General features: G+C 38.4%; 1 protein-coding gene and 1 long non-coding RNA gene across 9 annotated transcripts in view; one reads left to right on the top strand and one right to left on the bottom strand.

Moving 5' to 3' along the window:
* LOC116570307 overlaps window positions 1-21285 on the top strand; it is a 63699-nt gene extending 42414 nt beyond the window's left edge. For all 6 annotated transcript variants that reach the window (XR_004277384.1, XR_004277380.1, XR_004277382.1 and 3 more), the window contains 4 exons: window positions 1901-2030; window positions 7567-7676; window positions 8692-8786; window positions 21199-21285. This is a non-coding gene — a long non-coding RNA (uncharacterized LOC116570307). The remainder of the gene's footprint in view (window positions 1-1900; window positions 2031-7566; window positions 7677-8691; window positions 8787-21198) is intronic.
* Window positions 1-22733, bottom strand: part of KIF27 (kinesin family member 27) — an 87647-nt gene that overhangs the window by 25237 nt on the left and 39677 nt on the right. For all 3 annotated transcript variants that reach the window (XM_032307162.1, XM_032307163.1, XM_032307164.1), the window contains exons 7-12: window positions 21189-21358; window positions 20610-20713; window positions 18505-18660; window positions 15582-15787; window positions 8355-8552; window positions 1295-1408 (exon numbers count right to left, since the gene is read on the bottom strand). In XM_032307162.1, the coding sequence (XP_032163053.1) occupies window positions 1295-1408; window positions 8355-8552; window positions 15582-15787; window positions 18505-18660; window positions 20610-20713; window positions 21189-21358 (948 nt within the window). The remainder of the gene's footprint in view (window positions 1-1294; window positions 1409-8354; window positions 8553-15581; window positions 15788-18504; window positions 18661-20609; window positions 20714-21188; window positions 21359-22733) is intronic.

Below are 22733 nucleotides of genomic sequence, written 5' to 3'. Positions count from 1 at the left end.
ATCTACAGAGTGCAAGCTGTGGGAATCTTCTGGTTATCGTATTCATTTAAAATTTAGATCCTGAACATTTTGAAAAACAGGTCTCACTATTCTTTGCATCCCTCTCTCTCCTGCTCCCCAGCATAGCCTGTCTGCCCAGACATACTATTACCAAGCAGCATGGAATGTCAGGGTGATAGCACTTTAACCAGTGTCTAACACACACCAGTAAAATAAATAACTGGAGGGGCGCCTGGGTGGCTCAGTCGGTTAAGTGTCTCATCTGCCTGTGGCTCGGGTCATGATCCGTGGGTCCTGGGATCAAGTCCCACGTCGGGCTCTCTGATCAGTGGGAAGCCTGCTTCTCCCTCTCCCTCAGTTCTCCCTTCTCTGGTGCTCACTCTCCCTCTCTCTCTCATAAATACATAAAATCTTTAAAAAATGAACAAATAAATTGGAAATACATTCAGGTACTAAATCTTATTATTAAGATACATAAAATTTAAAAAAACAAATTTTTCAGCATTAAGGTGACATATTAGCATTTAAGCATAATTACAGTTTTCAGTGCATTATTTTTTTCAGTAACATTTTTAGAATTGCCATTTTGAATTTACATAAAACAAAGATGTTGTTTCTTTGAACTTTGAGATTAGTTTACGGTTTTCTTTCTTTCTTTCTTTTTTAAAGAGAAAGAGAGAGAGAGAGCTGAGGAGGGGCAGAGGGGGAGGGAGAGAGAATGAATCCCAAGCAGGCTCCCATACTCAGCACAGAGCCCAACATGGGGCTCAATCTCTTGACCCTGAAATCATGACTTGAGCAGAAATGAAGAGTCAGATGTTTACCTGACTGAGCCACCCAGGTGCCCCTGGATTTCATTTTTTAAATGTGGCACTAAAACAAAAACTTTTTAATTCATCATATATGGTACATATGTAATTTAGTTACATAGGAATAGGAGGGAGGGCTCTGATCCTTAGACATATATTGTTTCCGTGGGAATAAGCCAGGCTTTATTTGAATATCAAGACTGGTTTAGTCCCTTGGAAACAATCTAGTGAACATGGATTTCATGTTTACATTCTACAACATTCAAATAAATCCATTTCTACTGAAATAAGAACACAGCACATTTCTGGATGAGAGAGTAATTTTTTAATGAGAGACACATTTCAGAGAAATACCAGGAAATCTGTATTCAAGTGGCAAGGTCTAGTGTTTGCAGATTTTATTCAGAGTCCTCCATTTTCTACCTCCATTTAGACCATCATCGGAGCAAACAGAAAGCAGGAAACACTGAATAGAACAGACAAACCTGGAGCTGGTCTGTTCTTCCAAACGAACCTTTTCTCTTTTTCATCTTAAATGCATCAAGCTCCTCAGCTCTCAGTTTCAGAGCTTCTTCCTGTTCCGATTTTAACTTTAGTTCCTGCAGAGAACAGAAATTGAAAACATCTTATTGCTTTTACTACCTGGCTATCATTAAATATTTATCTAATATTTTATTAAATATTTTTGTAAAAAGAAAGAGAATGAGTAGATGAAAGCTGGAGCTATTTGAGAAGAAAACAATGCCAGCCCCTCACCACAGCAAAAACCAGGAGATAGTAACAAAACTAGGGTTTTCTTCCCATGGCTTACCAATGTCACAAATCAGTGTAACAGGGATAAGAGTCTGAAAATTACAAAGGTGCTTTTCTATTCTGCCTTTCTGAACTCATGTCCTTTCGTTGGGCTATCCAAGGTACCTATCTGCCGTAGGGATATTAGAATTTATGACAGTAGAAATATGAAAAGAAGTATTCCATTTCTGGCATTCAGAAACAGGATTTTGCAGCATGTGAACAGCCTTCCAAGATAGATCATGGTCCTATGAAGAGTATTTTCGAAATTTCTTCCATTTCCATCCACATCTTAATAGGCCCTGGATGCTCTCCTGGGGTTTAGAGAAGATGCTACTACCCACCACTAATGCTTAGCAGGAATAAGGAAGGAGGCCAGGAACCAAAGTGGGTTGGTCCACATTACCATCTCTTACTAGTCCCTGATGGGTAAGTATAGAAATTAAAAGTGTTTAGAAACCTTTAAAACAATGGAACAGAGTAATTTTATGTCTGTTGAATATTAATAGCCATAATAACGAAAAGATGGACTTTTATTTGTATTTTAATTTTTTATTTCATTTTACGACCAGTTCATGTTTTACAAAAGTACAGGGCTGTGACGAACTAATAACAACAGGAAAACTGCACCTTCTCCACAGATAATTTCAGAAGTACTGATATAAAGAAAGTAGAAGGAAACTCTTTCATTTTCCAGCCTTGGGAAGGGCAGAAAGGAGAAAAGAGGTGGTAATAAAGATGTGTGTCCCTGGCCTCATGCGTTTTGGCCCCAAAAGGAGGAGAATAAGGTATCACTGAGGGCAGAGGGAGAGAAGGCAGACCGCAGTGCAGAGGTCCCACACCCACGTGGGCCTGCCCGGGCTCGCTGATGGAGTGGGAAGTAGAGTCAGCAAAGACAGACTGATGATAGATTCCATGGCCTCAAGTGACATGGAACCTGACAGCCAATGGGAGTCAGTTGTCATGGGGCCCTGACCCCAACACTGAAGATGAGGACAGGCCACTGGCCTAGGAAGCTAGACAGAAGACCCAGCCGCCTCCACAGGGACTTACAGTGCCATTAGGAGATGAAATGAAGCCGAAGTGCCTAGGAGCTCTAAATTGAAAGCAAGACCAGACTACATGTTACACCAGCTCTGGGCTTCATCATCAGGGCAAAGAAAGGCAGACAAGGGACAGCGGTCACAGTCACTCCCAGGGACCAACTGAAATTCAGTTGGTTGAAATTCCCTTCCACGCCATGCGATGCAGTGAAAGCTATATACCCAACCACCACATAAACTGCACTCTCTTCAGGGAGAGAAGCACAGGGTGGACAATGGGAGAGACTAAGAAACTGCACATTCTCATTCAAGAGAGCTGGGAATTTAAAGAAAATGGCCAAATTACCAGAACAAAGTCTGAACAGGTTGACATGTGGTTAGTTCCTGTATTTCCAGCAATTATCATGATAAGGGCTGGGCAGAACAAGAGGGGTGCAGGTATTATAAAGAACAGAGGGCTTCTATTGACTAAATAACACATTTCTACTTGGTCTGTTCATCTGCACTGTATTACAAGTGAATTTGACCCCATTATATTGACCCATTAGTTTTCTCACGCTGCCCAGGCTCTGGTCCGTAGTTATAACTTAGCCCCAGTCACAGTCACAACAACTCCAAGATGTAGAAATAAAGACACCTTATGGGCACTGGGAACAAACTGTCTGCTATGCGTCTCCCTCCACCAATGCTTTAAAAGTAACTGCAGTAGGTCCTACCCTCTCTGCTACATGTTGTTCTGGATATTACTGCCTTTATCTTATAATCTAATCCCTGTTGTAATACTAAAGTAGCTGTGCACTGGTTATGATGCTAGGCTTCTCACAGCTACTTAATTATGCCACTTAATCCTCACAGTCATCTTACGAGACAGAGACTATCGAAAACTCCATGGTGTAGAAGGGGAAACTGGTACTTAGAGAAGTAAAAAGCTCAAGATCACACGATGGTCCACAGTTTCAGGGGTTCCCATGCCTTTTCTTTATTGTTCCTCCACAGACTTCCGGTAAGAACTGCTGCTCTAACGAGAACCTGTGCAGAAATCCTAGTATTTTCTGGAAGCTATTTAGTCAAATAGCTATAAACAGAGGTCTCTGAGCAAAGTTAGTTCCCGACAGAGGACTGTGAGCAGGTTTTCTATTTTTGCGTGAAGTAGTGGAAACTTCAATAGATCTTTGGGGCAGACTGTTCCTTTTCCTGGATACTCGTTCTACCTTTAAATAGGGTCGTTTCCCTGGAATGAGAGATATGGCCAAAAGAAGTGAAACTGCCCTAGATAAAAATGTAAAAAGTTTAAGTTACAGGCAGATTTGCATTTCAGCACACTATGCACTATACACTGCTTAGGGAAAAGAAAAAAAAAAAACACCTCTTATTTTGAGATTTAGAGACTGCTGTGTTTTGTTGGTTTAAACTATGGTCTAGGAGAGAGGAGAAGCTGAGACCAAAGATCACGTGACTGACAGGCAGGCCTATTCTTCACAATGGAGGAACGACCATAACACAGAAACTAGGTTGTTGGCAGTAGTTATGAGAAACGAACAGATCCAAGATATTCAGAAACAGCATCTACAGGCCTTAGTGGTTCATGGGTTATAAGGAAGAAGACAGAGGCAAGGATGACTGTTAGTTTACCTATCTGAATGGATCGAAATGTCTGGAAAAGCACATGGAAAACTTCGTATTCTTCCCTGAGGGAACAAGGAGGAAGAATTGTGGGGAGAGATGTAAGGAAGATCATTAATTCATCTATAAGACAACCTCATGAAGAGGTCAGTGGCCAGACACAGGAATCCAGAGGTCAAAGGCAAATCCGGGATTAAGGATTAAATTTGGAAGTTGTCAGAGTTGAACTGTATCGATGGAAAAAAATGAAGTACCTAAGACAGAGTACAGAAGAGGCATAAAGCTAGAACTCTGAGGAATTCTTTTATGTGAAGGGCTGATAGTGTAGGGTGAATTAGCAAAGACAGAGAAAAACCAAGGGGAAGGACAAGGGGGAAATATTTCAAGATGGAGTGGTGAACTATGCTGGATACAGCTGAGGTTTTATAAGGACTTCAGTGACAGAGAGAGCACTAGTGAATTTCTCCAGAGCTTTGGAGTGGATGGTAGAGCCAGGAGCCAGATGCCAGACTGCAGAGGATGAGAAAATGAATGGAAGCACAAGAGCTAGAAACAGGTCCAGTCAACTTTCTAATCAACAAGTTTGGTCATTAAGGGGATAAGAAAGAGAAAAGTATTAGGTTTAAAGAGAATAATTTTATTTATTTTTAAAAAATTTTTATTTATTTGTTTGACGGAGAGAGAAAGAGAGGCAGAGAGGCAGACAGAGAGAGAGAGAGGCGGAAACAGGCTCCCTCCTGAGCAGAGAGCCTGATGTGGGGCTTGATCCCAGGACCCTGGGATCATCACCTGAGCAAAAGTCAGAGGCTTAACCCACTGAGCCACTCGGGTGCCCCTAACGAGGATAATTTTAAAATGAGAAAAATCTAAGATGTTAAGAAAGAATCTAGGAGGAAAAAAATTTGAAAATACTGGAGGAAAAAAAGAATTAAATGAGATACAAAGCACATAAGTGCTTAGAATAGTACTGACTGAAGATAAATGTTAACTACTGCTATAATAACTATTACATTATTAAGAATGAGTAGCTCAAGAAAATTAAGATAATAATTATATTTATAATAACATCTAAAAGAATAAAATATCTGGAAATAAATTTAAGCAAGGAGGTAAAAGTCTGTGCACTGAAAATTATAAAAGATTGCTGAAAGAGATTAAAGAAGACCTAAATAAAAGACAGCCCATGCTCATGAGTAGCAAGACCTAATTTTGTCATGATGTCAATACACCCTAAAACTCTGGGATTCAGTGCAATACATATCAAAATTCCAATGGCCTTCTTTGCAGAAATGGAAAGGCTGATTCTTTAATTCATACGAAATTGCAAGGGGTCTCAAATGATCAAAACCATCTTGAAAAAGAACAACAACAAAGTTGAAGGACTTATTTCCATTTCAAAACTAACTGCAAAGCCAATAATCAAAACAGTGTGGTGCTAGCATAAGGACAGACACACAGACAAATGGAACAGAACTGAGTTTAGATATAAATCCATAAGGCTACAGCCAACTGATCTTTAACAAGGGTACCAAGTCCATTCTACGGGGAAAGAATAATCTCTTTAACAGATGGCACTGGCACAACTAGATTTCCACATGCGAAAGAATGAAGTTTGACCTCAACATCAATCAACAACCTAAACATGAGCTAGAATCATAAAACTCTTAGAAGAAAACAAAGGGGTAAATCTTTGTGAATTCACATTTGGCAGTGAATCTTTGAAAGGCACCAAAAGCACAGACAACCAAAGAAAAAATAGATAAATCATAACAATCTTGCTCCATCAAAGAATATTTTCAAGAAACTTTAAAGGGACACCTGGGTGACTAAGTTGATTAAGCATCTGACTCTTGATTTTGGTTCAGATCATGATTTCACGGTTGTGAGATTGAGCCCTCTGTCAGGTTCCATACTGGCAGCGGAGCCTCTTAAGATTCTCTTGGGGCACCTGGGTGGCTCAGTCGGTTAAGTATCTAACTCTTGATTTTGGCTCAGGTCATGGTATCAGGGTTGTGAGATTGAGCCCCACGTCAGGCGCTACACTGATCTGAGACTGTGCTGAAGATTTCCTCTCTCCCTCTCCTTCTGCACCCCCCCACTCAAATGCTCACTCTTTCTAAAGCAAATAAATCATTAAAAAAAAAAAAAAAGATTCTTTCTCCCTCTCTTTCTGCCCATAAACCCCCCTAAAAAAAAAAAGTTTAAAGACAACCTACAGAAATGGGAAAAATATATGGAAGTAATGTATATGAGAGTTTAATGTCTGGAGTACATAAAGAACACCTATGAGTTAATTAAAAAGATAATCCATTTGAAAAGCAGACAAAGAACTTGAAAGACATTTCTCCATAGAAGATATTCAAATGGCCTATAATGATGTTCAACATCATTAGTCATTAGGGAAATGCAAATCAGAACCACAATGAGATACCACTTTTCACACATGCTTGGACGACTGTAATGGAAAGAAAATAATATGTTTTGGCAAAAATATAGAGAAATTAAAACCTTCATACATTGTTGGTCGGAATGTAAAATGGTTCTGTTCTCTACCAAAAACAGTTGGTGATTCCTGAAAAAATGAAACATAGAATTATATGTCCCAGAGATTCCACTCCTAGGACTTGAATAGTTAACCTGTAGGCCAATTTTTACCACAATATTACTTATAGTAACTAAAAGTTGGAAGCAACCTGCATGTCTACCAACAGATGAATGGATGGACCAAATGTGGTCTAGACACACAACGGAGTATTACTTGGCCACAAAAAATAATGAAATTCTGACACATGCAACAACATGGATGAACACTGAAATATTATACGAAGTGAAAGAAGCCAGGCACAGGATAAATATTTTAAGATTCCACTTTTTGAAATAGCTAGAATAGGCAAATTCGGAGAGACAGAATTAGATTAGAAGTTACCAGAGGCTGGAGGGGAAGAGGGAAATGGGAAATTACTGCTTAACGTTTTGTTCTGAGTGTCTGTTTTGAGTGATGAAAAAGTTTTGAAGATAGCTAGTGGTCTCAGTTGTCCAACACTGTAAATGTAGTCAATGTCATGGAACTGTACATTTAAACTTGATTAAAATGGAAAATGTTATGTTTATTTTACCAAAATTTACAAAAGTAATGTAATATGCCCAAACCCACTGAACTGTATATTTTACGTGAGTGAACTGTCTGGCATAGGAAGGATATCTCAATACAGCTGTTAAAAAAAAGAATCAGTAACTAGGCTTAAATGTTATTTAACCTTTTGTTGCATCACTAAATTGTGTGTGTGTGTTTTTTTAAGGTCTAAGAATAGATTATATTCCAATGTTAAAAATCTTGAAATCAATTATGTCCCAAGGCTTTAGTTCAGCTTAACATTTCAACAGAAAAGAGCCTGGAAGCTACTGCCAGGTAAGCGTTTGTTATTGCTGTTGTCATGACCATTATCGTCATCCTCTTTTCAAAAGAGCCCTGTGAGGTAGGCATGATTAAGGCCATTTTCGAGGACAATAAACAGGCTCAGAGAGGGTAAGCGATTTTCTCAGTAAATGACCTGAGAAGGCTGGGATCTGAACCCATGGTAGTCTGGCCCCAGAGCCCAGGCAGATGACCTTAGTTCCTCCCCAGACTAATCCATTCTACAGAACTGCTGGACAGAGAGGTCTGATCATTCTTCTGCTCATTAGGAATGAAATGGTACCATTTTTACCTCGTGCTTTTCCCCACGCTGTCACATGGACAGTCCATGTCGAAACACTTTGGAAATGGGAAATCCTACCAAATGTTAGATATTTTTTTCGAAAGTCAGCTTTATATGTTTTTGACAGTCTCAAGTAAAGGTCCTTGTTAGAGAAACGGTCATCACTGTACCTTCTTTAATGAAGCCAAAGCCTTCAAGACAGTACTCAGAATTCAATAAATAGGTTTTACTATGTAGATGAACAAAGTTTTAAGTGAATGAGGACAGCAGCTGAGGTCAGGCCAAGGTGAGATCCCTCAGAAGCCAAGTAAATGTAGACCTTGGCTTCGTCAGCCCTGAGCCATTTAACATTTCCTATTAGGCTTAGCAGGAAAGTATGACAGTATTACTTTGATTTTTTGTTGATCCCGCTTGATATCCGCATCCAGTTGCTTCCTTTTTTCATTTTCTTCTCGAAGTCTTTTTTGCAGCTGTACCTTTTGATATTTCATGTGATCTACATTCTGCTCTAGTTCAGTAGCACGTTTCTCATTTTGGATCGACAGTGATGCCAATTTCTTACTGTTTTGTTGCTTCTTCTGTAAGACCTGTGGATCATATGGAATATTTCAAAATGAAAAATTGCATCAAATCTCCAGTAAACTTAAACTTTTCATTCTATGACAAAGGTAAGAATTTTGCCTAGACTTGCATTATTTCTGACAGGCTCTTAATTGTTTCCTACAGGTCTACTTTGACAATTGGGTCACCATCGTAATCTTCACCAGATTTCATGAATGATGAGCCTCCCTGATACTTATCAGCCAAACAGAACAAAACTGGTATCTTTGCTTTTTTATTGATTTTTAAAAAATGATAAAAATTAAAATATAAAACTGTACTTCTATTTTAAAAGACTTATCTCAGACCTCAAATCTACTGTTCTGGTTCCCAACGCCAAATTACCAATTTCTTAATTATTCTTCCAGAAATAATTAATATGTGTGCAAATAACTTCATATATATTCTAAATAGACTATTTTTTCACCTCACTTTTTCTCTATTCATCTTAGAGATCTTTTCACAGAAATTTGTTCCATGTGATTGCAAAGTAGTCCACTGGGCTCCTCTTTTTTATCCAGCTATACCTGAATAATTAATCCCTGAGTTAAGATAATCAGAACTGATACCATTTGCCTTACAGTGACTAACCGTTACAATTACCATTTTAACTCTCTTAAAGCTTCTCTTCATCTTGCTAAAATTATTGATGAGTAGCATAAAATATGTGTGAATGTTTGCAGAGTTTATACTACTAATAGAAAATATCAGTGTTCCAACTTAATCCTCATCAAACAAACTATATTTTAAACCTGTGCTTTAACATTGCACTAAGTACCTCTCATATGACATAAAAAGGGTGAAATCATTTGTAAATTATGCAGACTACAGTTATTTCCCTTATCTTCGCAATAAATTGTTGGCAAAAACAGCTTTTGTTTTCATTTAACTAGGCATTCACAGAGGCTTTGTCGCTTAGAGCAGCACCAGTACTGGTCACAGATTGTTCTCAGCTTGCATACTGTTGGGTTCACCTGACATTGTCTGCATTGAGACCTTTTTGATACAGGGAGCTGTGCCCCTATGTGCCTTTCTCTCATCATAGATGGATAACGAATGATCTGCAGGTGACTTTGAGCACCACTAGCCTGAAGGCCACAGGACTCTGTAGTTTCCCATCCCTAGATTTGGACACTGGCTTTGCAACTTACTTTTGATAGTAACTGCAATAATGGAGTAAAAATACTAATACTGGCATTTTAGTGTCTTTCCAAGTAAACTGGAGATACCAGTAGAAGCACTGATAATCTTAAGAGTGAGATAGATTGCCATTGTCTTTTGCACTGATTCTGCACATGCTCAAAAGTGCACCTTACTGGCAGCTTTAAAGCATTAACACACTACATACTCTCTGCATATATGTAGACATAAAGAATACAGATTTTAGATTTTTTAAATAAAAGAATTTAAGTTTTCAAAACTTAAAAAAAAACTTCATTGTACCAATAAAAACACTAGTATTTCAATATTGTAAAATGGCATGAGATGTTAGAATACTGAAAAGTATTAGTCACTTCAATTATGTGACTCTGAATGAGTTACTTTACCTTTCTAAACCTCAGTTTTCTCCTTTGTAAAACACAGTAAAAATAATCTCTAAAGGGTTAAATAATGATTAAATAATACATATGAAACATCTGGTATGTAGACACTTAACAGGTAACCACCATCCTCCTCCCCAGCCCTGCCACCATCCACATCCCCGCTGGGTGTGCATGAATAGGTCAAAGGCACAGCCATTTCTAAAACTATACGGGAATCCTGTGTCAGTCCCATGCTGTGTGGAATGTTTCTTTTGAGCTTAATTATGTTCTGTGTCTTCTTTCCTTTCCTTATCAATCCCCTTAGCAGAAAAGGATATGCAACAAGAAACATAGTAAAAAAAAACCATGATAATTCTCAAACCCTAATAGTAAGCTTTTATTTAATCTTTTAATTAATCATTGTAGCTGTGTTAAATATAGAACATAAAAAAATAACTTTTGCTAATTCAGGTCTTCCTCAAAGCAAGAAAATTCTCAAATATACAACCTAAACTTACCTAAAGGATCTGGGAAGAGAAGAGCAAATAAAGCCTAAAACCAGCAGAAGAAGGGAAATAATAAAGATAAGAGAAGAAATAAATGATACAGAAATTTAAAAGAAAAAAAAGTAGATCAAAGAAACTTGTTGCTGGGGGCACCTGGGTGGCTCAGTGGGTTAAAACCTCTACCTTAGGCTCCAGGGTCCCAGGATCAAGCCTTGCATCTGGCTCTCTGCTCAGCAGGGAGCCTGCTTCCTCCTCTCTGTCTGCCTCTCTGCCTACTTGTGATCTCTGTCTGTCAAATAAATAAAAACAAAATCCTTAAAAAAAAAAAAAAAGAAAGAAAGAAAGAAACTTGGAACTGGAACTTTGAAAGAATTTAACGAAGTTGATAAACCCCTAGCCAGACTTATCAAAAGGAAAAGAGAAAGGACCCAAATAAATAAAATCACAAATGAAAGGAGAGATCACAACCAAGACTACAGAAATATAAACAATTAAAAGAGAATATTATTAAAACTTATATGCCCAAAAATTGGGCAATATGGAAGAAATAGATAAATTCCTAGAAACGTATAAATTATCAAAACTGAAACAGGTAGAAATAGAAAACTTGAACAGACCCATAACCAGCAAAGAATTTGAATCAGGAATGAAAAATCTCCCAACAAATGAGTCCAGGACCAGAGGGCTTCCCAGGGGAATTCTACCAAACATTTAAAGAAGAATTAATACTTATTCTCCTGAAACTGTCCCAAAAGATTGAAATGGAAGGAAAATTTCCAAACTCATTCTGTGAGGCCAGCATTACCTAGATCCCCAAACCAGACAGAGATCCCACTCAAAAGAATTACGGATCAACATCCCTGATGAACATGGGTGCAAAAATTCTCAACAAGATACTAGCAAATTGTATACAACAATACATTAAAAGAATTATTCAGCACGATCAAGTGGAATTTATTCCTGGGCTGCAGGGGCGGTTCAATATCTGCAAATCAATCAATCAATCAGTGTGATACACCACATTAATAAAAGGATAAGAACCACACAATCCTCTCAATAGATGCAGAAAAAACATGTGACAAAGCATAGCACCTTTTCTTGATAAAAACACTCAAGAAAGTAGGCAGAGAAAGAACATACCTCAACAACATAAAGGCCATACACAAAAGTCCCGCAGCTAATATCCTCCTCAATGGGGAAAAACAGAGCTTTCCCCCTGAGGTCAGAAACACAAGAGAGATGTCCACTCTCACCACTGCTGTTCAACACAGTACTGGAAGTCCTAGCCTCAGCAAACAACAAAAAGAAATAAAAGGCATTCAAATTGGCAAGGAAGAAGTCAAACTTTCACTCTTCCAGATGACATGATACTCTATGTAGAAAACTCAAAAGACTCTACCAAAAAATTGCTAGATCCGAAACGTGAATTCAGCAAAGCTGCAGGATATAAAATCAACATATAGAAATTTGTTGCATTTCTATACACCAATAATGAAGCAGAAAGAGAAATCAAGGAATTGATTCAATTTACAATTCCACCAAAAAACATTAGATACCTAGGAATAAACCTAACCAAAGAGGTAAAAGAAAGGAAAGTTTTCCTTCAGAAACCTATACAACACTTATGAAATTGAAGAAGACACGAACAAGTGGAAAAACATTCCATGCTCATGGATGAGAAGAGCAAATATTGCTCAAATGTCTATACTACCCAAAGCAATCTAAACATTCAATACAATGCCTATCAAAAGACCACAAGCTTTTTTCACACAGCTAGAACAAACAGTCCTAAAATTTGTATGGAACCAGAAAAGACCCTAAATAGCCAAAGCAACGTGGAAAAAGAAAAGCAAAGCAGGAGGCATCATGATTTCCGGACTTCAAGCTCTGTTACAAAGCTGTAATCATCAAGACAGTATGGTACTGGCACAAAAACAGACACAGAGACCAATGGAACAGAATAGAGAGCCCAGAGATGGACCCACAACTGTATGGCCAATTAATCTTTGACAAAGCAGGAAAGAATACTCATTGACAAAAAGAGAGTCCCTTCAACAAATGGTGTTGGGAAAACTAGACAACAACATGTAGAGGAATGAAACTGGACCACTTTCTTATGCCATACACAAAAATAAATTCAAAATAGATGAAAAACCTAAATGTGAGGAGAATAATCCTAAATAATCCTAGAGGAGAACACAAGCAGTAACTTCTTTGACCTCAGCCATAGCAACTTCTTCCTAGATACATCACCAGAGGCAAGAGAAACAAAAGCAAAAATGAACTACTGGGACTTCATCAAGATAAAAACTTCTGCACAGCAAAGGCAACAGTTGACAAAACCAAAAGAGAGCCAACAGAATGGGAGAAGATATTTGCAAATGACATATCTGATAAAGGGTTAGTATCCTTTCTAACAGAACTTAGTTAGCATCCTTTCTAACAAAACAAATCTATACAGAACTTACCAAACTCAATACCCCAAAAATAAATAATTTGATTAAGAAATGGGTAGAAGACATGAACAAACATTTTCCCAAGAAAGACATCCAGATGGCTAATAGACACATGAAAAGACACTCAATGCTGTGAAGTGTGTAAACCAGGCAATTCACAGACCTGTACCCCTGGGGCTAAAAATACATTATATGTTTATTTTTTTAAAAATTAGCTATCCAAAATAAATAAATAAATAAAACCACTCAACATCACTTGGCATCAAGGAAATACAAATCAAAACCACGATGAGGGGGACGCCTGGGTGGCTCAGTTGGTTGGACGACTGCCTTCGGCTCAGGTCATGATCCCAGAGTCCCGGGATCGAGTCCCGCATCAGGCTCCCGGCTCCATGGGGAGTCTGCTTCTTCCTCTGACCTTCTCCTCGCTCATGCTCCCTCTCCCTGTATCTCTCTCAAATAAATAAATAAAATCTTAAAAAAAAAAACAAAAAACCACGATGAGGTACCACCTCACACCTGTCAGAATGGCTAAAATTCACACAGGAAACAGATGTGGCTGGGGTACAGAGAAAGGGGAACCCTCTTACTGTTGGTGGGAATGCAAGCTTGTATAGTCACTCTTGAAAACAGTATGGAGGTTCCTCAAAGTTAAAATTAGAACTACCCTACAACCCAGCAACTGCACTACTAGGTATTTACCTAAAGGTTACAAAAATACAGATTCAAGGGGCACATGCACCCTGATGTTTATAGCAGCATTATCAACCAGAGCCAAACTATGGAAAGAGCCTAACTGTCCATCAACTGATGAATGGATAATGAAGATGTGAGAGATATATGTATATAAAACAAAATATGACTCAGCCATCAAAAAAAATTCAATCTTCCCATTTGCAACAATGTGGATGAAACTAGAGGGTATTATTATGCTAAGCGAAATAAATCAGTTAGAAAAAGACAAATACCATATGGTTTCACTCATATGTTGAATTTAAGAAACAAAACAGATGATCATACGGGAAGGGAAGGAAAAATAAAATAAGATAAGGAGAGAGAGAGGCAAACCGTAAGAGACTCTTAACTAGAGAGAACAAACTAAGGGTTGATGGAGAGGTGGGGGGTGGAGGGGAAGGGCTAAATGGGTGTTGGGTATTAAGGAGGGCACTCGTCATGTGACCCCTGGGTGCTATAAGTGATGAATGACTAAATTCTACTCCTGAAAGCAATACAATTCTATATGTTAACTAACTTGAATTTAAATAAAAACTTGGGGAAAAAATCTTTGCTAAATCTACAAATAAGGCTTAAACCACAGGTGTGTATATATGATCAACAACCTCCTTAGAAAAATAATCATTTTGATTAATACTGAGAATAAAAATTACAATCAGAACTAAAGTTTGAAAACTATGAAATTATAAATAAAATTTCATAATAAACACAAAGGAAAGAGCTTAATTTTTTTGTTCTACTAATGTTCTGTTAACATGAGCACTTTGTTAGACACTGTAGTCCCAATTTTAAGGACTGAAAAGTGAAAAAGAACTGATCCCAAGACTCTCTGAGGTGAAGTGCTAAACGAAAACATGTATTCCTGAAATAAGTATTATGAAGGAAAGTAGGACAGGTGACATATACCACTACCATGTCCTTCTCTAAGCAGTTCATATATTAAGTCCTACTATGCTAGCTCTGTGTTGACAGGCTACTTAGGTAAAAAAAAAAAAAAAAAAAATAGGGGGGAAGGGCCAGATGTTTGAGGTGGAACTTGGTGTTTGGTCTGCTCATGTGCAGTGGACACTGACCTTGCTGAGAGAAAATAATTGTGGCACAGTTCCAAAAATAAACTGATCATGTTCTGAACAGGTGAACCACAATTCCACTCTCCCCACAGTGGAAACAACAGGAAAGTAATAGATCATGAATGAAAAAATGGAGATAGCATTCTAGCAAATTCATTAGAATCAGACTGACAAAGCACTCTGATCATCCCCCAAACCATTTGAAAATGGCTTCATTATACACAAAGATCTCCCTGTAATGGAGTGTTTCTCATAGATAATGACATTTTTAATGGTAGCTATTTCTGAGGTCATAGCTAAATCCAGCGCTAGGAAATCAAGAATGAGATGTCAGTTACGAACCTTTCCTAAAGCAATCAGTGACAGCTTCATCAGAAAACGGTGTGAAATAATAGCATTTGCTGAGTGTGTGCACAAAATGCCCTATGCCTACCAGATGTTCTCTATGTATGATTAAATCATCAATCTTTTATCCCTCAGAAAAGAACACAGTTCTGTGATTATCTTTTTCTCACCATTGGTTTTTGATAAAAACTTTAATATACTTCTCGAATGAAGAATATAGGTCCCAGATTGAAAGGAGGCAAACTTGCCAGCATACCAGGAAAGAAGAGCTGCCATCGCATTTCTCTTGCTGGTGAAAACCGAATCCTACTTCTTTCCTAACCAGCTACAAAAGCAGTAAGCCTTAAGTAAGTCTGCACACAATTACATTTTGAAAATTACCTGGACTCTTAGCTTTGCGGCATCCATCTTTTTACGGAACTCCTTCTGTAATTTTACCTTCAAAGCAACATCAGAAAGATCTTTGTTTTCTAGCTCTTGCAGCTGCTTCTCTGTTTCAGTTAATTCCACCTTCGCCCGTTCTGCTTCGTGTTCAAGTTTTGTTACTTTCAGAGAATACTGTTTGCTTACCGACTTGGCATCGTTACCTTCACCACAGTAATAATAGTAACAATTATAAATTACGTTTAAAAAAATAAACGAAGTAAAATATCAAAACCTCAAAAATTCTCTATTCTGCAAAATCTGGTTGGGCGTGTCGCTCTTTAAGACCCAGCAGCATGAGCCCAGCTGTCCTTACTCACCCCATCAAATACAACTTGCCACCTGGGCTCTTAATAATCAGCTGCTTACTGACTGCTCGCACCTAGTGCCAGTCCAGCCTCTCACAGGCTCATCTTTGAGTGTTTCTGATTTTCTGAATTTGGGGTATTAGCTTTGCTGGCATCAGACTCCAGGTAAGAAAAATACTTGGGGTGATTCTTTGGCTTTTTGCTTACTACACTTTGGCTTCTCGGTACCTGTAATCTTGTTTTCTCTACTATGAAAAATTCCCAACATAGCAAAAGTAAAAAAATAATCTGATGAACCCCCATCACTGAGATTCGAGAGTTCACAAGATTTTGCCATAGTTGGCTTCATCTATGCCTGTCTTCCCTTAATTTGCTGAAGAACTATAAAACAATCAGATGTCCTGTCATGGCGACCTACAACACTGCAATAAACATCTATTCCAAATATGGACATAGCCAAAAATTCTGTCACACCTCACAACATTAATCCCTACCTGACCCTATTCACACTTGCCCAATTGTCTCAAAATGTCTTTTACAATTGGTTTATTGTAATCACCATCCAAAAAAGCCCTAGAATACACCGATTTTGTCTCTTACAAATCTTTCATTCATCCCCTCTTTTTCCATTCGGTTGAACTTGTCAAAGATGAATTTTTTCAATCATTTTCTAGTATTTGGAGCATAGAGAAAAACAGAAATACAAATATTTCTGCATCTCTTTTCATCCTAAACTCAGCTACTGACCCTAAAAACTTGGTTTTGATTTGTTCTGAACAGCCAACTTATCCCTGAACTAAACTACCAAACTCGTGGCAATAGAAGAGTCCAAAGCTTGTGGGATGACTTATCCCCAGGGGAAGTGTGTTCTAATGCTTTACTGAAAAATCTCCATTTATTAATAAAAAGCAATGACGGAACTCAATGTACTGTGAGTTGTCTTCTGGCTCTAGAACTCTCTGGTTATATCTAACTTTAAAATACACATGGCTACTATATCTGAATGAATTTAAGACCCCTTATATTGTTCAACACACCAGTACTTTGTGAGTCACTAAGAAGAAAAGGAGAGTGCCATTTACACCAGGTACATGACAAAATGCCCGGGTGCCACGCAGAGTAAAGTGCATCCTGATTTCAAAGATATGAAAATGTAAAAGAAATGATGAGATATGATGAAATACAGGTGGTCATCACTTATTGTTGGCTGAGATCACTGCTCTTTGGGGGAAGACACGGTGACCCTTTTGTGAGTCACCATCTCTAAGGAAAGCTCCAAACTGCCCTTGGTTTGAATGAGTAAGAAGAGGAGCCCCTCTGTGCAAGTTCAAGTATCCTCTACCTTAAGGCAACCAGGATGAGTACCCCGGGGCTACAAAAGTGTGCTTGTTTAGGGAGAGATCCCACAGCGGCCTCACCTATCAAAAAGAAAATCGTTTGTTCCAGAAGGGCACGTAGCCTTAACTTCCACAGGCTGTACCCTGGTGGAGAAGCTATTTACACTCCTAAATCAGTTCCTCATCACTCCTGAGAGAGATTTACTGGCATTGATCCTGCCTGTGAAGGAGGAGCGTGGTCAAGCTCAGTTAAACATCTGGGACACCAGGAGCTAGAATGATGCGCACAGAGCACATTCGTCACCAGGACTGAGGAAGGGAAATGCGTTGGGACAGTGGTTAGGGAGAGGAGGGTGAGAAAAGAGGCAGCCAGCCAGAAAACAAGCTTGCCAGAAAGAGGAAGGAAGTGGGAAGGCAGATTGCCCCTTGCTGGCAGAGGAGCTGGGAGCCACCATCATTCATGTAATCTGAGCATGATTATAGCCTCGGGCTTAAAGGAAAAAAAGGTAACATTTCCTTCAGTTCCCTTAAATGTGACCCATGTTTCACTGAAGCTGAAAAAAGAAATGCTGTGGTTTATTATCCTTTCACTTCCTTACTGAATTTCAAAGTAGTCAAAGCTCACCCTTTGAGCTTTAGGGCAAAAACCCCAAAAGACTGAGACATGATTTTCAAGACCAGCCTAATGATGTAGCTAAAGGGTGAGGAGAGGATGCGGTACATACACCCAAGCAGGCAGAAGCTGAAACTAAGGGGAAGAGCTAAAAGCTCAGCTCACTAAGGGAATAGCTCTCAAGGATAAATCCTTACATCTTCAGAGAAATTAAAATGATCTACATTTGAAATGTTAATTAATAATGTTGAAAAAAAACTATCCAAAAGAATCAGGACTAGTAATTTAATATTAAAGTGAGTTAGAAAAATAGCTGACATAGTCCTAGATACCTAGTATAATGTTTCTTAAAAAGTGGCAAAAAAAACATTAAGTACCCCTAGAGTTTCAGCATAACACAGAGTTCCCAGTGGTAGAACCATTCATAGCTGAAATCCCAGTGGAACAATGTTCTTCTGAGAACTAACGTCCACCTATTGGCTATGAAACATACCTTGTTATGCCAAGTTCCAAGCTACAGTGGACAGAGTTCAGGGTAAAAAACTAAAATAAGTGTTACAACATCAGAAGCAATTTTATAAGATTTTCTTTCTCATATAAGCTTGTTCACAGGACAGTATTACCTGTTTTTATTAGTTCTTTAATTAGATCTTCCTTCATCTTGATGTTAATTGTAAGTTCTCTCATTTTTTGTTTAGCTTCAGTAAGTATGAGTTCTGAATTCCTTAATTTTTGCAAATTCATATCTTGACTCTCCTGAAGACATTCAATCTTTAAATCTTTAAAGAAAAAGAAGCAAAACTGAGAAAACTACAAGCCCAAACTATTCAATAGCAGTGGAGTTAAATAAGAGAAGCAGACAGAGAAACAGTCTAGAGGTAGCATAGGAAGAGACAAACAGCAAGGGAAAGAAAGGAAAAAAAAAAACCACATGTAATTGGGACTTTAATATTCTAGCTTATGGTGAGCTTCAGTCAGATCCTGTGGGTTCTAATACATAATATTTCATTGCCCTTAGATACGTGATTTACAAGTTTCTTTAATCTGAGTTATTTTTTAAAAAGGTGTAAGATCGGGGCACCTGGATGGCTCAGTTAAGCCGACTGCCTTCGGCTCAGGTCATGATCCTGGAGTCACAGGATCGAGTTCTGCATCGGGCTCCCTGCTCAGCAGGGAGTCTGCTTCTCTCTCTGACCTTCTCCCCTCTCATGTTCTCGCTCTCTCTCATTGTCTCTCTCACATAAATAAATAAAATCTTAAAAAAAAAAAAAAAGGTATAAGATCTCCAGGGTGGGTAGAGGGTTGAAATTTTTTCCCATTAACTTCTACTTTTATTGTAATCGGAGAATGCGGTCTACACCAGACTACTCAAAGCACAGTGCAGCACTGTGGCTACTGGAATGTAAGTCAACTATGTCACTACTGTTTTAAATCAGCTAACTTCTTTTCTTTCTTTCTTCTTTCTTTCTTTCTTTCTTTCTTTTTTTCTTTCTTTATTTCTTTCTTCTTCTTTCTTTCTTTCTTTCTTTTTTTTTTTTTTTCCCACAGAAAGACTTCCTCAGTTAAGAAGATAGTGCACTAATTTAAATTCTGGAATAAATTTCTTACCTGATTGTAAACCAGTACCGAACTGGTCAAGGATGACTACTTGAGTAGGCACTATTTAAACATTTGTAGCACTATCTACATATACATTTTTAAATGTTTGTGATATAATCATTTTTGTTAATATTACATACATAAGCTCTCGAAGTTAAGAGACTCTATTTTCATAGTGTAGGACTTATCTATTATATAATTGATATTCCCTATGCTCTTTCTTTTCGTGTTTTGACCACTCATAGGCCAAGAGAAATGAGTTAAAAATCACCATAAGTTTTGGCAACACAAACGTTTTGATGCTCATCAGTTGTATACTGGAACATTCTGAGCACTCAGCAGACTAATTTGGCTCTAATGTTGCATGCATCACTACCAATAGGCAGGTGCACCACTGAAGCAGTAGACAACTAGTACATTACTTTCTCTCTTTTTTAAGATTTTATTTGAGAGAGAGAGAGAACAAGCAGGGGGTGGGGCAGAGGGAGATGCAGGTTCCCCACCAAGCAGGGAGCCCAATGTGGGCTGATCCCAGGACCGTGGGATCATGACCTGAGCCAAAGGCAGACACTTAACCCACTAAGCCACCCAGGCGCCCTAGTAAATTACTTAAACTGTATTTTAAAGTAGTCCAGAGTACAATGCAAATATCAACTCAAGTTTGGATATAAGTTCCCCATTCTGAGACATTTAGTCTATAACTCTAGTCAGAATTGATTTTTGGGAAAAAAAAATTTTTTTTTAAAGATTTTATTTATTTATTTGACAGAGAGAGATGACAAGCAGGCAGAGAGGCAGGCGGAGAGAGAGGAGGGAGCAGGCTCCCTGCTGAGCAGAGAGCCCGATGCGGAACTCGATCCCAGGACCCCGGGATCACGACCCGAGCCGAAGGCAGCGGCTTAACCCACTGAGCCACCCAGGCACCCCTGGGAAAATTTTTTTATTAAGCAGTACAGAGTGAAAAATTAGAGATAGAACAGAGAACATAAAGGAAGTTCCACCAACCAGGAAAGCACACTTACCAAGTTCCCATCTTTCAGAACTCCTAGATACTTCTTATATTAATGACTAAAGAAAAAGAGAAGTGTTGTAAACATTAAATCTAAATAACTTGAGAAAGTCTGTGTACCTTCATTCCCCAAACTTGACTTTTGTGTTTGATCCTGAATGTCATTCGATTCAACAAGAGAACAAACAGAGTCTGGCTTTTGAATCCATGAGCGACTTCTACATCTAAAAAAAAAAGATCAGGATCAAAGGTAACTTGTTTGTTAGTGTCTTCTCATCTGCCCTCAAACTGGTTTCCCCAAAACTAACAGTAATATTTAAAAATTATTAATTATATAAACAGAATTTTACTAATATTCCTCAAAACAAAAGGCTATCTCCCCCCCAAGCTGAACTCAGTGGGAAAAGTATTATGTTTGTTGCCACCGTGGCAGCAAAATCAAGAAATCCAAAAATACTCTCTCTGAAAATTAAAATCCAACAACTACAAAAATCCCTACATGCAAAATTATTTTTCAATTTTAAGATGGATAACTTGTGTTCAAACACTGGTTTCATAACACATTAGGAGACAACACATTTAGCAAAAACTACCTACTCTTATATTAAATGGTAAAGTTACATGTTAATGAAAAAAATACCTACACCTATATTGATTGCATCATACGTTTATTAAATTAATCGATTTTTTTTAACATACCTAATTTCAGATTTCTCTTGGCCTTCGGATTCTTCATCATCACTGTTGTCAGAAAATTGGCAGTGGAGGACTTCATCTTGTTCTTCTAAGTGACCCAGCAGCATCTGACTTCGTGTTCGAAATCCGGCAACTACTCGATCCAGAGAGTACACAGAAGCGCTTGTGTAGACCTTACAAGTACCCCAGCCAATAAAAAAAGGGATTTTTAAAAAAATGTTTATTTTTCTCTTATCACTCAAGATGTTTTTGAAGAGGTTTTTAGATACTTGTGCTTAAAATGGCCAATTACTGAAAATATACAAAAGTCAAAATAAATTTCACAGTACCGTTGTGCCCCATGGACACATACATCTTTTAGAATCTACACAGCTCTTCCTTCTAGAAAGCTCCCTATCAATTCAAAAATGAAACCAAAGAGAGGCAGGACTGAAAACATCACAGCCCTTAAACACAGCACAGGCACTCCCCAACCATGTAAAAGCCATATACAGTGTGATAAGAGGCAATGACACGTTGTGTACTACGCTGCAGGAAATCCAAATGGATTTACTTATACTTTACATGTGGTGGTGAGGGATAGCCGACTTAATGCTCTAAGTGACACAGTTAACATGTATCATGGATAAATAGATTTTCATGACCCAGCCTGGGAACTTTCTATATTATAACATGCTTCTACTAGCAATGCACCTTAAGCTCTCAAAAAACGACCTTGGAGGGGCGCCTGAGTGGTGTGGTCAGTTAAGCATCTGATTCTTTTTTTTTTTCCTTTTTTAAGATTTTATTTATTTATTCGACAGACAGAGATCACAAGCAGGCAGAGAAACTGGCAGAGAGAGAGAGGAGGAAGCAGGCTCCCTGCTGAGCAGAGAGCCCGACTCGGGGCTCCATCCCAGGACCCTGGGATCATGACCTGAGCTGAAGGCAGAGGCTTTAACCCACTGAGCCACCCAGGTGCCCCAGCATCTGACTCCTGATATTGGCTCAGGTCATGATCTCAGGGTTGTGGGATCAAGCCCTACATCAGGCTCTACGCTCAGCAGGGAGTCTGCTGGAGATTCTTTCTCTCCCTCTGTCCCCACTCCATGCTTGCTCACATACTTGCCCCCCCAAAATAATAAATAAATTTTTTTAAATGACCTTGGAAAACAACAAAAATTAGAAACTGCCTTTATTCATTTATTCTAGTTTAAGTCACCAGATATTTCCTTTTTCACCACCTCTTTGTAACCAGACCTCAGAGTTTTTCTCAAAAAAGCCAAATGAAATATTAGAGGAAACATTCGATTTATTACCAGAAATAATTATAAGCTATTAAAATTTTAACTTAGAGTGGAATATGTATAACACAGATTCAAGTGATTTAAGTCTCTTACATAATCCCTCCCAGAAAAGCCTTCCTAATGCTAAAGATTCCTTGATATATGACTTTTGTAGCTCTGCTGTTGGCCACCTAATAAGACCATCTGTCATACTGGTACCATGACGGATGCAGAATAAAGTTTCTAGGTGGATTTCCCATCCTGGCGTGTGAGGGAGTAGGGA

The sequence above is a fragment of the Mustela erminea genome, chromosome 12 (assembly GCF_009829155.1).
Source record: "Mustela erminea isolate mMusErm1 chromosome 12, mMusErm1.Pri, whole genome shotgun sequence".
Classification (NCBI taxonomy): Eukaryota; Metazoa; Chordata; class Mammalia; order Carnivora; family Mustelidae; genus Mustela; species Mustela erminea.
Note: the sequence above shows the minus strand (reverse complement) of the source record. Positions and strands in the feature narration are given on the sequence as shown.